The following is a 13,397-nucleotide window of genomic DNA, read 5'->3' as shown; positions in this document are numbered from 1 at the left end:
TTTAATTAAGTGATAATTTACATTCTGTTATTTTGCCAGACCAGTAATACAAGTGTCATTTTTTGTATTGTTTTTAATACATGAAACAAAACACAACTGATGCAGAAAAACAGCATACTTCAATACATTCATTACATATGTTATTAAATGACATTATTCTGGGCCATTTATTTATGTTTTTTTTTGTTTTGTTTTGTTGTTTTTTAATAATTGATATGAATACACTAATTGAGTTTTTTATACTCTTCTAATTGTTATGCTCTTTGTTTAATGCTCAGATTTGTAATATAGTATTCCAGCTCACACCTATATATATGTACAGTATCAATATGGTGATTCTATGTATTTCTATGTATTATGTAGGCCTACTGTATACCTACTACTGTATTTCTAATGTGACGTTGATGGCACTTTGCCCAACAAGTGTTTCTTTGTGTTAATCTCTGGTTTTAGTAATATTATAAAACATTTAGGGACAAAAATACAGAAAAGTAAACCAAAACTTGAAGCTAAAATAGCAAATATTTCTACAGCTACTGTGTACTTCCCAGGTGAACTGATGTAAGCTGGGATAAAAGTGATCCAAACAGCACAGAATATGAGCATGCTAAACGTAATTAATTTACCTTCATTGAAGTTATCTGGAAGTTTGCGTGCCAAAAAGGCGAGCACAAAGCACATGGCAGCAAGAAATCCAATATACCCTAACACAGTGTAAAATGCTGCTGCAGATCCTAGGTCACATTCTAGAATGATTCTATCTTTGAAGGAGTGTGTATTTTTATTAGGGAAAGGAGGGGATAGTATTAACCAAAGTGTACATATCAAGACCTGTATGAGTGTAAATGAAAAAACACTTAACCGCTGCTGGACGGGCCCAAACCATTTCATCATATTATTACCAGGAAGTGTAGACCTAAATACCATTAACACAACTATTGTTTTCCCCAGAACACAAGAGAGGCACAGGACAAATGTGATCCCAAAGGCAGTGTGGCGCAACATACAGGACCACTCAGAGGGCTGGCCAATGAAAGTAAGTGAACAAAGGAAACACAGAGCTAATGAAAACAGAAGAAGGAAACTGAGCTCAGAGTTATTAGCTTTAACCATGGGGGTATCCCTGTAACAAAAGAAAACAACAGCTATAGCAGTGGTTAAACAGGCTCCAATCAATGAGACTATCACTAACAATATTCCCATGAGTTCTCCAAATGAAAGGAATTCAATGTCCTTTAAGATGCATGTATCTCTTTGCTCATTCGACCTGTATTCCAAAGGGCACTTCACACAATCAATGGAATCTGTACAAACAAAAAAAAGGCACTGGTTTTTTTTTTTCTTTTAACAGGATTCTAGTAAAAGCAACATTTCATCAATGCGTATTCGCATGTGGAAAACAAATGTCAAGTACAAAAAAAAAAAAAAAAGAGCTGATCGTTTTAACCCATAAATAGTTCCAGCAAATTCACAATTATGTATTTAAACATGTCTTCATAGTAGTAAACCTTGTTTGTTGCCTGGAACAACAACTATTCTTTTTTTGTTTTCTAATAGTTAATATACACACAAAATAACTGTGAATGTTTACTATATTCTGCCATAGTCTTCTGTGCATTCTGTTTCATCATAAACCAGGTATTGCTTGCTTACCACTTTGCTAACAATACCATAATTCTGCAGGCATGCATACAAGACTCCTCCCTCCTAGCCACACTTCGATCTAAACTGCCACTCCTCTACTACCTGCTACTGAATGTAAATGCTCTGTTTAGCACAGGGAAGCATAGCAACAATAAGCCAAGGAAAGAAAGCAGATCATCCCACCTTTGTTTAAATGGCTAGTGTTTTTCTATGCTGATTGTTTGTAAAGCTAAGTGTTAGTTTTTTATTTATCTCTTGCTGCTTTTTAGCTTACCAGTCGTATTGCTGATTTCTGCTGTAGCGCATGGTATGCAGTCAAAACAGCAAATAGGCTTTCCTTTCTGAACAGCCTTCCGAGTGCCTGGAGGACAGCTCTCACTGCACACTGATTTAGGCACCTTGGAAACAATTTTAAAAAATGGTGTAAATTCAGAGGACATAATCACATTAGCAGGTGTAGTTAGATATTTAAATGTGTTTAACATGTGATTTTTATTATCTTGCTCTAAAGATAATAACAATCACAAAAAAACACATTGCAAATAGTTAAAACAATCTTTATAAAAAAATACAGATTTCAAGTATTATACAATTATATATTTTTTTTGATGACTACACCTTATGTTGGCCATCTGCCCAAGCAATGCTGACGTTATTCATTACAATCTTTTGTCCTTCCGGTAAAGATTCATCATAGAGACCAACTGTTACAAATTGCGTTTTGCCCTCTTTATTGAGCTGCCAGTTTACTACTTCATATCTTGCTGCTGGATCTCCATTCTGGTCAAAATAGACACTCTCTCCACTCTTGATAGTGAAATTAACTGTTTTCAGATGATGTAATACCTAAAAGAAGACAGTATACTAGTATAATAGTACAAACATGGATTTAATTTCTGATAGCATTAACACTGTAGTAAAACATAATCCTTTACTGTACCTGCCATGGTTCAATCTTCATATTGTTGGCACATGGCATATCTGGCAAAGGTCCATTTTTGCATTTAATAAGATTGTGTAGTGAATGGGCGATAGCATACATTGCTTTATAGACATTATTGGTAATCCTCAAATCAGACACATCAGTGTACTGATTGTTTATATATTCAAAATTCTCTGATCCTGTGCATGGATTTACTGTTGCAGTCTTTTCTTGAGAAGGCAAGGTACAACTAAAAACTGATTCCCAAAATGTGTTCAATCCCATGTTCCCGGGTGTGTAAGATGGCCGAACCTGCTGTAAAAATTCTTTCAATCCTGTTATTTGTGCATTACTGACAGCAAGTCCAATTACCCCACCAAGAACTCTGTAACCTGCTTCTCTTTTGTGAGATTCGGCAGAAGTCCAAGCTTCAGTGCCTACCCACTGAAATCCAGTAACATTCTGAAGCAACAGTTCTTTAACCAGCACTTCAAGATCTATGTAAGAAGTGAAAGCTACAATAACCTTCGAAGATGACTTTTTTATAATATCTACAGTTTTAATTAGTTTTTCTCTTGGATATGTTCTGTAAATAGTCTCTGAATATTCAATGCAAACCCCCTCTTCTTGGGCTGCTTTCACAAAGGTAGCCATGCCTGTGTTGCCATAGTCATCATCATTTCTAATAGCCCCAATCCAAGTCCATCCAAAATGCTTCACAAGCTGTGCCAGGGCTCTGCTTTGATAATAATCACTTGGTATGGTTCTGAAAAATGAAGGAAATGCCTTTTTGTTGCCGAGACATGCACAGGTTGCAAAATAACTTATCTGTGTTGAAGGAAAATAGGAAATAACACAATCATTTAATTATAAAAATAAAATAAAACATTATGTAAAACGTAAAGCAGCCTTTAAAGCAGACAAAGTATATAATAAAACATTGTATTTTAAATGATAAAAAACTCTGTGTTGAAAGTATTAGCATATTAAATGATGACTATGACTATAACGTTAAGCTGTTTGTTTCCACAAGGTAATTCAAAAGTCATTCATATATATATATATATATATATATATATATATATATATATATATATATATTATATATATATATATATATATATATATATATATAGAACTGCAGCATTACCACCATGCAAATTAAAAAAAAATAAAATTGCTATAGGAAGTTGATCATCAGATCAATCTAAATATGTTTATTTTTCAATGACACTCAATTTTTTTTTTTATTTTATTGCAGCAGGTTTAGGGCTTTGATTAAACATAATATTACATCTTTACATGTATTTGTCAGTAGCAAACAAAGCATTTTTTTATAAGCTTGACTTATGTCAGTAACTGTAACTTGTTCAGATAACATGTTATACTTTATTTCTAAAAAACATTTGTACATGATATTGATCATATAAGTATAATATATTTCTCACCATTGGAATTTGAAAAGGTCTAAGAGTTGTTGCAACTCCTATGCTTGGTGATGACCCAGAATGTCCTATAAAAGCAGGAACAGTAGATTGTTTGCAGGAATTGAGATCCATTCCTTCTTCCTGTCCATTCACTAAAGTCAGTGCTGCTCTTACAGCCATAGGTGTGGAACTACAATCATCATATAACTTGTAGCCCAGAGAAACACCAGGAAGTAGCTCTGAACTGTTATTTATTTCTTCAATGGCAAAAATCATACTCTGAGCAAACTGAAATTCTCTTACGTTTAAACTGTAAGGAAAAAGCACAAAAAAAAATAAATAAAAAGGCATCAGACATCAGAAAGTATTTTCTTGTTTTAAATCCCTTTAAGCTGGATGATTGTTTGTGCATTTATGTTGGAGATTATCCCTCTTCAGTTATTGTATGTTCTAATTTAAATAATAGGTCTTTCCAAGTATTTTTTTTAGCTTGTTTGCTTTATTTTTACTGTAAACAAGCTCCCCAGGCTGATATAATGTAGTAAACAATGAAAAAGCAGTCAAATGATAAATGCATGCTAAAGAAATGCACTTGTAGCGCTGTTTGAATAATTTAATTAATTTATTCTATTGAACAATAAACAAAACATAAGCATATGATGAACAATGTGAATATGAACCATTATAAATTTAATATTTTAATCAATTAATATTCCCACTTCAGAGATGTTGTTAAATTTCAGGCTATTGTTTAAAGGGGAACATAATGTAAAATAAAGACTATCTGTAGCCTGATGATAGAACAAAATGTACCTGTAATTATCTTACCCTTTGCATCTTGGTGGTTCAGGAATGACGTTATACGTGGGTTTGGCATCAAGAAGACTGTCATGAAATGAAAAGATTCCTCCAATTATAATGTCACCATCTTTTGAAAAATGAGGCAGTTCTTGTGTTCCTTGTAACCTGCAAACAGTCTCTTCTGCCCTTGTTAAGAGAGCAGTTAATACGACGAGCAGGAGTAGCATTTCAAAATGGTCTTTCTGATCAGACTTGCAAAACTATGACTTCATGAGTTTAAATAGTATGTAGTGAAATCACCTGAGATTAAATTACCCAAGTTAAGTTCTTCCTCTCAAATCGTGTATTCTCAAAGGTAAAATCAATTTTTGATCTGGAAGACCAACTGAATTGTAATCATAAACTATAAGCTGTAGGTATGAACTTGCAATTAACCAGAGCACTTAGTGATTGCTACAATGACCTTGTTGGATTTTAAAAAATAAAAATAAATAATAATCTATACCAAATCCCACTGGGGATGTTAAAGGCATGCAACATGTAATAATGTACAGTGTTGCGTATATCTAGAGAAGTTCAATTGTGAACTTATTAATTGTATTCTTTAGCAAAAGTTGTTGAGCATTAGAATCCACTGCAGAGATTTACAGTATAGCAGTACCGTAGATATCTCACAATCTCTTTTACGCAGTACATATTCAATTGAGATGAAACTTGTTTCAGAATTATTAAAAGTCTTGGAATCTGGTGGTATATGGAATAAATGCTATTGATTAGGCTTCTGAGTATGCTTTGTTTTTGTTCACATTTCGTCATCATTTATTTCTGCTTCTCATTTACTATATTTTTTAACATCACCAGCATTTTTGTGACAGTCTGTGAGCAATAGCATGCAAGGTGGAAATGTTTATCTTAAAGTGTTTATGAGACCAATGTAAAAATGTCCACAGGGGTACACTTGGTGTATGTGCTGGTCAATTCATTCCCCCTGAACCAGTGAGTTTGTCTGATAATTTCTATTGAAGAAATGACTAGTGGTCATTTTAAACCAGACTTACTGGAGAACTCAGGGCTTCTTTAGAAACTGTCTTCCAGGTAAAACATAGTGGTCAGAGCAGAAACAGAAATATATGGCGATTTTGAACACATACTGTATCATGGGATAATAAAAGGATACACACATTAATATTATAGTAATTCAGATGGCAGAAAGTATTCCTGTGTAAGGTGTTAATACTGTGTTCATGTGAGTAGCAGCCTACTGCACCCAGTGACTTGAGCATCAACAACACAGATCATGAAAACAGACGTGCGGGAATGAGGGAAGGGGCTCATTTGTATTAGCAGCTCGTCGTGATTGAAATGACATTGAGAATGTTGTGACTCAGAGTACATTTTAAAAAGTTTGATGGGTTATTTAAAAAAAGAATAAATTTAAAAATTTGCTTCGTAGCTGTAGTCTATCTTTTTAGGAAATAATATTAGTGTAAATATTTCGATTTGTGCTAGTGTACAAATGTAGTGTGAATGACTTTGTGTATGCACACTGAGTCTTCTGGTGCTCCAGGACCTCATTTCAAATGAGTTGTGATCCCAAGGGGCATAGCCTGGTGAGCAGATATTAAAATCAATAAGTTGGGCAGGGAGGAAATGAAAAGACAGTAAGATTGATACTCTCTGCTGTATATATAGTATAACTAAGAGGTTAATTGGATAGAATCACATGTTAAAAAAGACAGCAGTCAGCTTTCTTTTTGTCTTGCCATCATCCAATTTAAAATAAGTTTTAAGAAAAGTATGTAGGAAAAAGCAGGTTGAAATAATGAATATAATGATTTTAGAAGTAACATGATAACGAAACAACATATGACACACATAAACGGTCACACAACTTAGGAGTTTAGCAACCTAATGATATTACTATGGTTGAAGAAAAAAAATGTTGGGAGAGAAGACAATATAAGCAGACTTTATTCAGATCAGTTATTCATTTTATTTAGCAAATATCTGACATATACAGTAAGTTAATTTTAAAAAAGGGTGCTAAGGAAGGGTAGGTGCATGACAAACAGTGAATTTATGATTTTGCCAGATGTGGAGAAAGTGTTTGGTTACCTTTCAGAAAGAATCTAATTTTTTTTTGGTTTGAAATTACCTTACACATACATATAATATGCTAAAGCACTTTAAGTGATCCTTAAATATTTCTATTTTTTAAACAACTGTTTCAAACAAACACCTATACTCATATTTAGATTTCCATACATCTGCATTCTTTCTGTGTGCAATTCTTATTGAAGCTTCTTTGACTAATATTTTTATTTTATTTTCTGCTGTGTAAACCTATAAGATTGTGATTGCAATACAAAAACTATATTTAAGTGTATGTTTAAATCTTCACACTGTAGAACACCTGTATACATGTTAGCAATTTATTAAAAACAAAACAAAAAAGAGCAAAATGTAAAGATTCATAGTGTGTAAGTTTATTTTTCGCTTTTCCAATCAAATGTTTTTTTGTATTTTTCTCTGGTTGCAGTATTATAATGTAACATTTGGGAGCAAAAATACAGAAGCGCAAACCAAAACTAGAAGCTAAAGTAGCAAATATCTCTACAGCTATTGTGTACTTCCCAGGTGAACTGATGTAAGCTGGGATAAAGGTGATCCAAACAGCACAGAATATGAGCATGCTAAATGTAATGAATTTAGTTTAATTAAAGTTATCTGGAAGCTTCCTGGCCAGAAAAGCGAGCACAAAGCACATGGCAGCAAGAAACCCAGTATACCCTAATACAGCATAAAATGCTGCTGCAGATCCCAGGTTGCACTCAAATGATTCTCTCTTTGAAGGAGTTCATGTTTTTATGAGGTAAAGGAGGGGGTATACCAAACCAAAGAGTGCATATTAAAGCCTGAATGAATGTGAATGCAAAAACACTTAACCTCTGCTGGGCGGGTCCAAACCATTTCATCGTATTATTACTAGGAAGTGTAGCCCTGAACACCATTAACATGACTATTGTTTTCCCCAGAACACAAGAGAAAAACAGGACAAATGTCATCGCAAAGGAGGTGCGGCGCAACATAAAGGACCACTCTAGAGGGCTGGCTAATGAAAGTAAGTGCACAAAGGAAACAGAGTGCTAATGAAAACAGAAGGAAACCTGGTTCAGAGTTATTTGCTCTTACAGTGGCAGTATCTCTATAAAGAAAGAACACAACAGATATAGCAATAGTTAAACAGGCTCCAATCAATGAGAATGGTTCAATCTTCACATGGTTTGCACATGTCGTATCGGCAAAAGGTCCATTTTCACATGTAATCAGATTTTGTAGTGAATGGGCTATAGAATACATTGCTTTATAGACATTATTGGTAATTCTCAGCTCAGATACATCAGTGTACTTGTTGTATATTTCTCCAAAATTCTCAGATCCTGTGCATGGATTAATGTTTGAAGTATTTTCTTGAGTAGTCAATGTACAACTGAAAACTGTTTCCCAAAACATGTTCAAACCCATGTTCCCTGGTGTGTAAGATGGACGAACATGCTGTAAAAATTCTTGCAATCCTGTTATTTGTGCATTACTGATAGAAAATCCAGTTGCCTCACCAAGCACTCTGTAATTAGCTTCTGTTGCTAGAGTTTCCTCAGAAATCCAAGCTTCACTGCCTACCCACTGCAAGCCAGTGACATTCTGAAGCAACAGTTATTTTAATAGAAAATATGTATGTATAAAAGAAGTGAAAGCCACAATAACCTTTGAAGAAGATTCTTTTATAGTGTTCACAGTTTTAAGAAATGTCACTCTCGGATTAGCTCTGTAAATAGCTTCTGAATATTCAATGCAAACCCCCTGTTCTTTGGCAGCTTGCACAAAGGTAGCCATTCCTGTGTTGCCGTAATCATTGTCACTTCTTATTGTCCCAACCCAAGTCCATCCAAAATGCTTCACAAGCTGTGCCGGGGCTCTGCTTTGATAATAATCACTTGGTATGGTTCTGAAAAATGAAGGGAACTCCTTTTTGTTGCTAAGGCATGCACAGGTTGCAAAATGTATTGAAGGAAAATATGAAATAACAATCCTGCAAATATTATGCGAAATGGTAAAGAGAAACACATATTTTATATAAAATAATCTTAAAAACAATAATAAGTGCAAAAAAACCCCATCAATTTAAGTATTCATGGAACATGTTGTACTTGTAGAATTTGTTTTATTTTATGCATTATCTTTTAACACATTGCAGTGTCAGCAACACGTATAAGAATTGAAAATGTGTCTTTTAACCAGTAATATTTAATTACTTTAAAGTGCTATATTTCTAATAAACACAATCAATTAAACTTTGTTTGCAGTAAGTAAAGGAACTACTTTAAATGTAGCACAATATTTGTATAGGTCACTACTGGAAACTACGCTAGACAGCTATGTCAGTTTACTGTATCTAAGTAGTTTTTCACCTATTATAATATATTTCCAAATGTTTTGCTTTATTTGTACCGTTTATATTTTTTATATAAAAAAATGATTTTAAAATATAATACATTCCTCACCACTGGGATTTGAAAAGGTCTAAGAGTTGTTGCGACTCCTATGCCTGGTGATGACCCAGATTGTCCTATAAAAGCAGGAACAGTAGATTGTTTGGTGCAGGAATTGAGATTCATTCCCTCTTCCTGTCCATTCACTAGAGCCAGTGCTGCTCGTATTGCCAATGAAATTGAACCACAATCGTCATGTAACTTGTAGCCCAGAGAAACACCAGGAAGTAGCTCTGAACTGTTATTTATTTCTTCAGTGGCAAATATCATAGTCTGAGCAAATTGAAATTCTGTAAAATTTAAACTGTAAGGGAAATGCACAAAATAATTATACAGATTTTAAAAAAGATCTGGGGCTAATCACATTAGTTTGTTTAATAATTACTTTAAACAATTAATGGAAATAATTAATATAGTTCAAATTAATGTGTGTTAATACTAAACAATATTATTAAATATTAGATTATTGGCTAAACAGACAATATATTAGTTATATTTTAAATAATCTGAGTATTCATTAATGTTAATTAAGACCTCATCATAATAATTTTATTTAATGACCTGTATAAGATCGAAGAATTATAATGAACATACAAAACACCTTCAACCACAAAAAAGGTAGGTTAAATATTGTAGCAGTTTATTAGATAATAATACTAATGGTATAGAAAGGAAAAACATATAAAATTAGTATAAAGTAACGGTTCACATACATATCAATGCAGTACTAGTAAACACTTATTCATGCTGTATATATATATATATATATATATATATATATATATATATATATAATGTTGTTTCTCAATAGCACAATTAAAAGTACAGTACAAGTAGAATAGTATTGCTTTCCTAACATTCAGTATAGGTTCAGCATTTCATTCTAACACAGTACAGTCACTCCTCTGTTTCAATCTCAGTACAGGTTGCGTGTCACTGCTAGTAGATGATGACGTCACTCTGCTGGCAGTTCCCTCAGCTCACTACCCAGACAGTGGCCCTGCGTCTAAACGCTCACAGGCTAAATAACTCTAGTTAAACACAAGTGTCTATTATTCAAATGCAAAACAAAACTTGTTCAATTTCAGTTCTTCTAATAAAATATCACAGCTAAGGCTGGACTACAATTGTTTACTAACAATTACACAAGTATACTTTAAAATAAGGAATTCATATGACTATGAGTTAAGCAGCTTAGTTACTTTTTAACAAGGTTCAAACTCTGAAGTTTTTCTTACGCACATTAAAAGCGCAGTGTAAGATAACTATTTATCAATTTCTATGTGTTGTAGTTACCATTAATTATACAAGTTCCACAAGGGAAAGGTAAGGGAATTATAGTCAACGGTTCCTTGAAGAAGACCCCAAAAGTCTCCAGAGCAAGTCTTCCGTTGTAGCTCTTTGCTTCATTTCCACAAATCTTCAAACCCAAGTTGAGCTCCTTTATCTTCAAAACCCAAGTAGAGATTTCACACACGTCCGGTGTGTTTTCTTCTTGAATGCTTCTTGCTTCGCTTCCAAGGCAATCTCATTATGCTGTGATTACAAACTAGAAACAGCAACTTGTGTCCTAGCCGGGAATGGTTCTTTTCGACGCGTAGATAAACTGACTCGCAGACGTCTGTTTTTCCTATTAGCAGGAGTCGTGAACACAGAGCTTTCGTTGGCATTCGTTTATTGCAGGTTACAGAATCTTCTTGCAGTCAAGAGGTATAAAGCTTAGCACTATCTTCTCTTAGGGAGTCAATGTTAAACTCAGAAACCAGTTCAGAAACCAAGTCAAGGTACTTGCTGCAAATGGCCAGTTCTGTATGACTTTTACACAAAGACCTATACATTCCCCCCACAACTGTCTGCCATTGTTTTGGGCCATGGGTGATCTCACCCTGCAAGGGATGGTCCCATGATCTTCTTTATGACTTCCATTCACCTGGACGAAAAATGTCAGAATTCGTGCTTGTTTGTTGTACTGCTGCTCCTGGCGATGCTGAGCTAGTTTTAGATTTTCTTGCGCCAAACGACCAACCAATTCCAGACGGTCTCTCAACATAATTACATACTTGACTATGTTTTTGGAAGTTTTTGTTTGCTCCTCCCACCCTTCTTTCACAAGATCAAGGATACCTCAAGGTTGCCTCCATACAGAAGCTCAAAGGGAGAGAACCTGGTCGAGCTCTGAGGCACCTCTTTCACTACAAACATCAGGTAGGGGAGGAGTTTAGCCCAATGTTTCTCTTGGTTGACAAACCGCTTCAGCATCTGTTTTAAAGTCTGATTAAAACGTTCCACCAAACCATCCTTCTGCGGGTGATAAACGGAGGTTTGAATGGACTTAATTTGCAATAATTTCTTTTAAACACTGTGACATAAAGTTTTTTCCTTGAACAGTGAGGATTTCTTTTGGAATCCCTACTCTCGCTATAATATGTACAAGCTCTCGAGCAATTACTGCAGCACTAGTGGATCTCAATGGTACTGCCTCAGGATATCTGGTCGCGTAGTCCACCACTACTAAAATATGCTCATATCCAGAGTCAGACTGGCTCAATGGACCCACTATATCCATAGCAATGCGTTCAAAGGGAACTGAGATCAGGGGCAGTGGGACCAGCGGGACCAGGCGAACCTGCCCCGGCTCTACTTGCTGGCATTCCGGACACTCCACTATATATCGCGTCACCTCACTAAAAACTCCCATCCAATAAAACCGAGCCAATATTCGTTCCTGAGTCTTATCGCTACCTAAATGCGATACATCGATACATGCCCGAACATGGGACATTGTGAGCCAACCGCATGATCTCACATCGAAAAGACTGGGGAACAAGCAATTGTGTTACAATCTGACTTGTGCTCATGGCTTGGGATACTTTATACAGTAAGTGCCCAACAATAATGTGGTGAGGATATGTTAGCGGCCGGTTATCCTCTACATCCTTCCCCTCGATAGACCGAACCTGCCCCCAGATGTGTTGCAGCGAAGGGTCGTTCTTTTGCTCCAACGCTAGGTCCACATCTCGGTCCCAGAATGTCCGGGATATCGAGCGGAGCTAAAGTAGCTTCAGCACTGGGGGCTTCGGTAACCTGCCCCCTTAGTCCTGATCCCCTTTCCCTTACATTTGACTGATTCTGAAGTTTCTCCCACCAAACCCCAGCCTTGTTTTGTTAACATTCCTTCCCATTTTTCAACACTTGGCTCTCTTTTTGTTTTTCTTGGGCAAAATTGGGAATGGAACAAATCAGTGTGCAGCGGAACAATATCCCCAATAATTTCCCCCGCTGCTCCCAAGGTCTTATCGGAGACTGGCTTTACCATTTTATTAATCATAGCATCAAAATGTGGCCAGTCTCGACCCAAAATAACTGGATATGGCAACTTTTCAGCCACAGCCACGATTACGTGGCGGGTATGACATCCAATCGTCAAATCTAATTTAGTGAGGGGGTAGTCCTTGTCATCCCCATGGATACAGGAAATGACCACAACCCCACATGACCACCAAGGTACCCCCGCCAATAGAGCTTTTCTAATTAAAGTTTGCCCACATCCTGAGTCCACTAATGCGTGGATACTTGCATCACCAGCCCGTACATTAACAATACAAGGCCCCTTCCAATCATTACCCCTGGACTTTCCTGGTTCTGTCAGGACATAATGGGAGGTCACACCACATTCCATAGCCATCGGGCAATTCCTGACGAGGTGGCTGACCTCCTGGCACCGGTAACAAGTGGGGTGAAAGGGCGCCCACGGATCCTGGTTGTCCTGCTGCCAGGTCGACAGCGGGGAGGGGTGCTCTGCTCTTACCCCGCTGGGGGTCGCCCTCGATCTCCATTGTGTTGGAGGGAGGCCATCCATGGGGTGATGTTGCAGTGCTGGTCCATGGGTAGTGGGGGTGAGGCTTTGTGGTGGTCCCGCTAGTCGGGGCTTGTTGGAGGCAGGGGCAATGTAGTAACCACTGGAGGGGTGGGCAGGGTATCCTGAACCCTTCAGCCAATCTGACTGCCTCTGTTCAGCATGGTATGGTGGCGACTGACCCAGTTCTGGGTGTC

At 36.3% G+C, this 13,397-nt stretch overlaps 1 protein-coding gene and 1 pseudogene across 1 annotated transcript; both read right to left on the bottom strand.

Moving 5' to 3' along the window:
- Positions 1–390: 390 nt before the first annotated feature.
- Positions 391–5,021, bottom strand: LOC121322589 (extracellular calcium-sensing receptor-like). Its single transcript, XM_041262731.1, has 6 exons — positions 4,822–5,021; positions 4,015–4,303; positions 2,585–3,394; positions 2,263–2,490; positions 1,919–2,042; positions 391–1,304 (listed from the first exon to the last, which is right to left on the bottom strand). Exons 1-6 carry the CDS (start codon positions 5,019–5,021, stop codon positions 391–393), a joined length of 2,565 nt encoding a protein of 854 aa, XP_041118665.1.
- Positions 5,022–7,183: 2,162 nt separating this feature from the next.
- On the bottom strand, positions 7,184–13,180 carry LOC121323467 (annotated as a pseudogene).
- Positions 13,181–13,397: the final 217 nt, after the last annotated feature.

This window comes from Polyodon spathula, chromosome 11, assembly GCF_017654505.1.
Source record: "Polyodon spathula isolate WHYD16114869_AA chromosome 11, ASM1765450v1, whole genome shotgun sequence".
Classification (NCBI taxonomy): Eukaryota; Metazoa; Chordata; class Actinopteri; order Acipenseriformes; family Polyodontidae; genus Polyodon; species Polyodon spathula.
This window is presented reverse-complemented; position numbering and strand designations above follow the sequence as displayed.

Bases quoted from the DNA above. Each gene is read 5' to 3' on its own strand.
- LOC121322589 (XM_041262731.1), bottom strand. From the start codon at position 5,021: ATGCTACTCCTGCTCGTCGTATTAACTGCTCTCTTAACAAGGGCAGAA. The intron at 4,304-4,821 runs GTAAGATAATTA...TTTTCCTTACAG, and splicing joins GAACCACCAAGATGCAAAGG to TTTAAACGTAAGAGAATTTC. The intron at 2,491-2,584 runs GTACAGTAAAGG...GTCTTCTTTTAG, and splicing joins TGAAGATTGAACCATGGCAG to GTATTACATCATCTGAAAAC.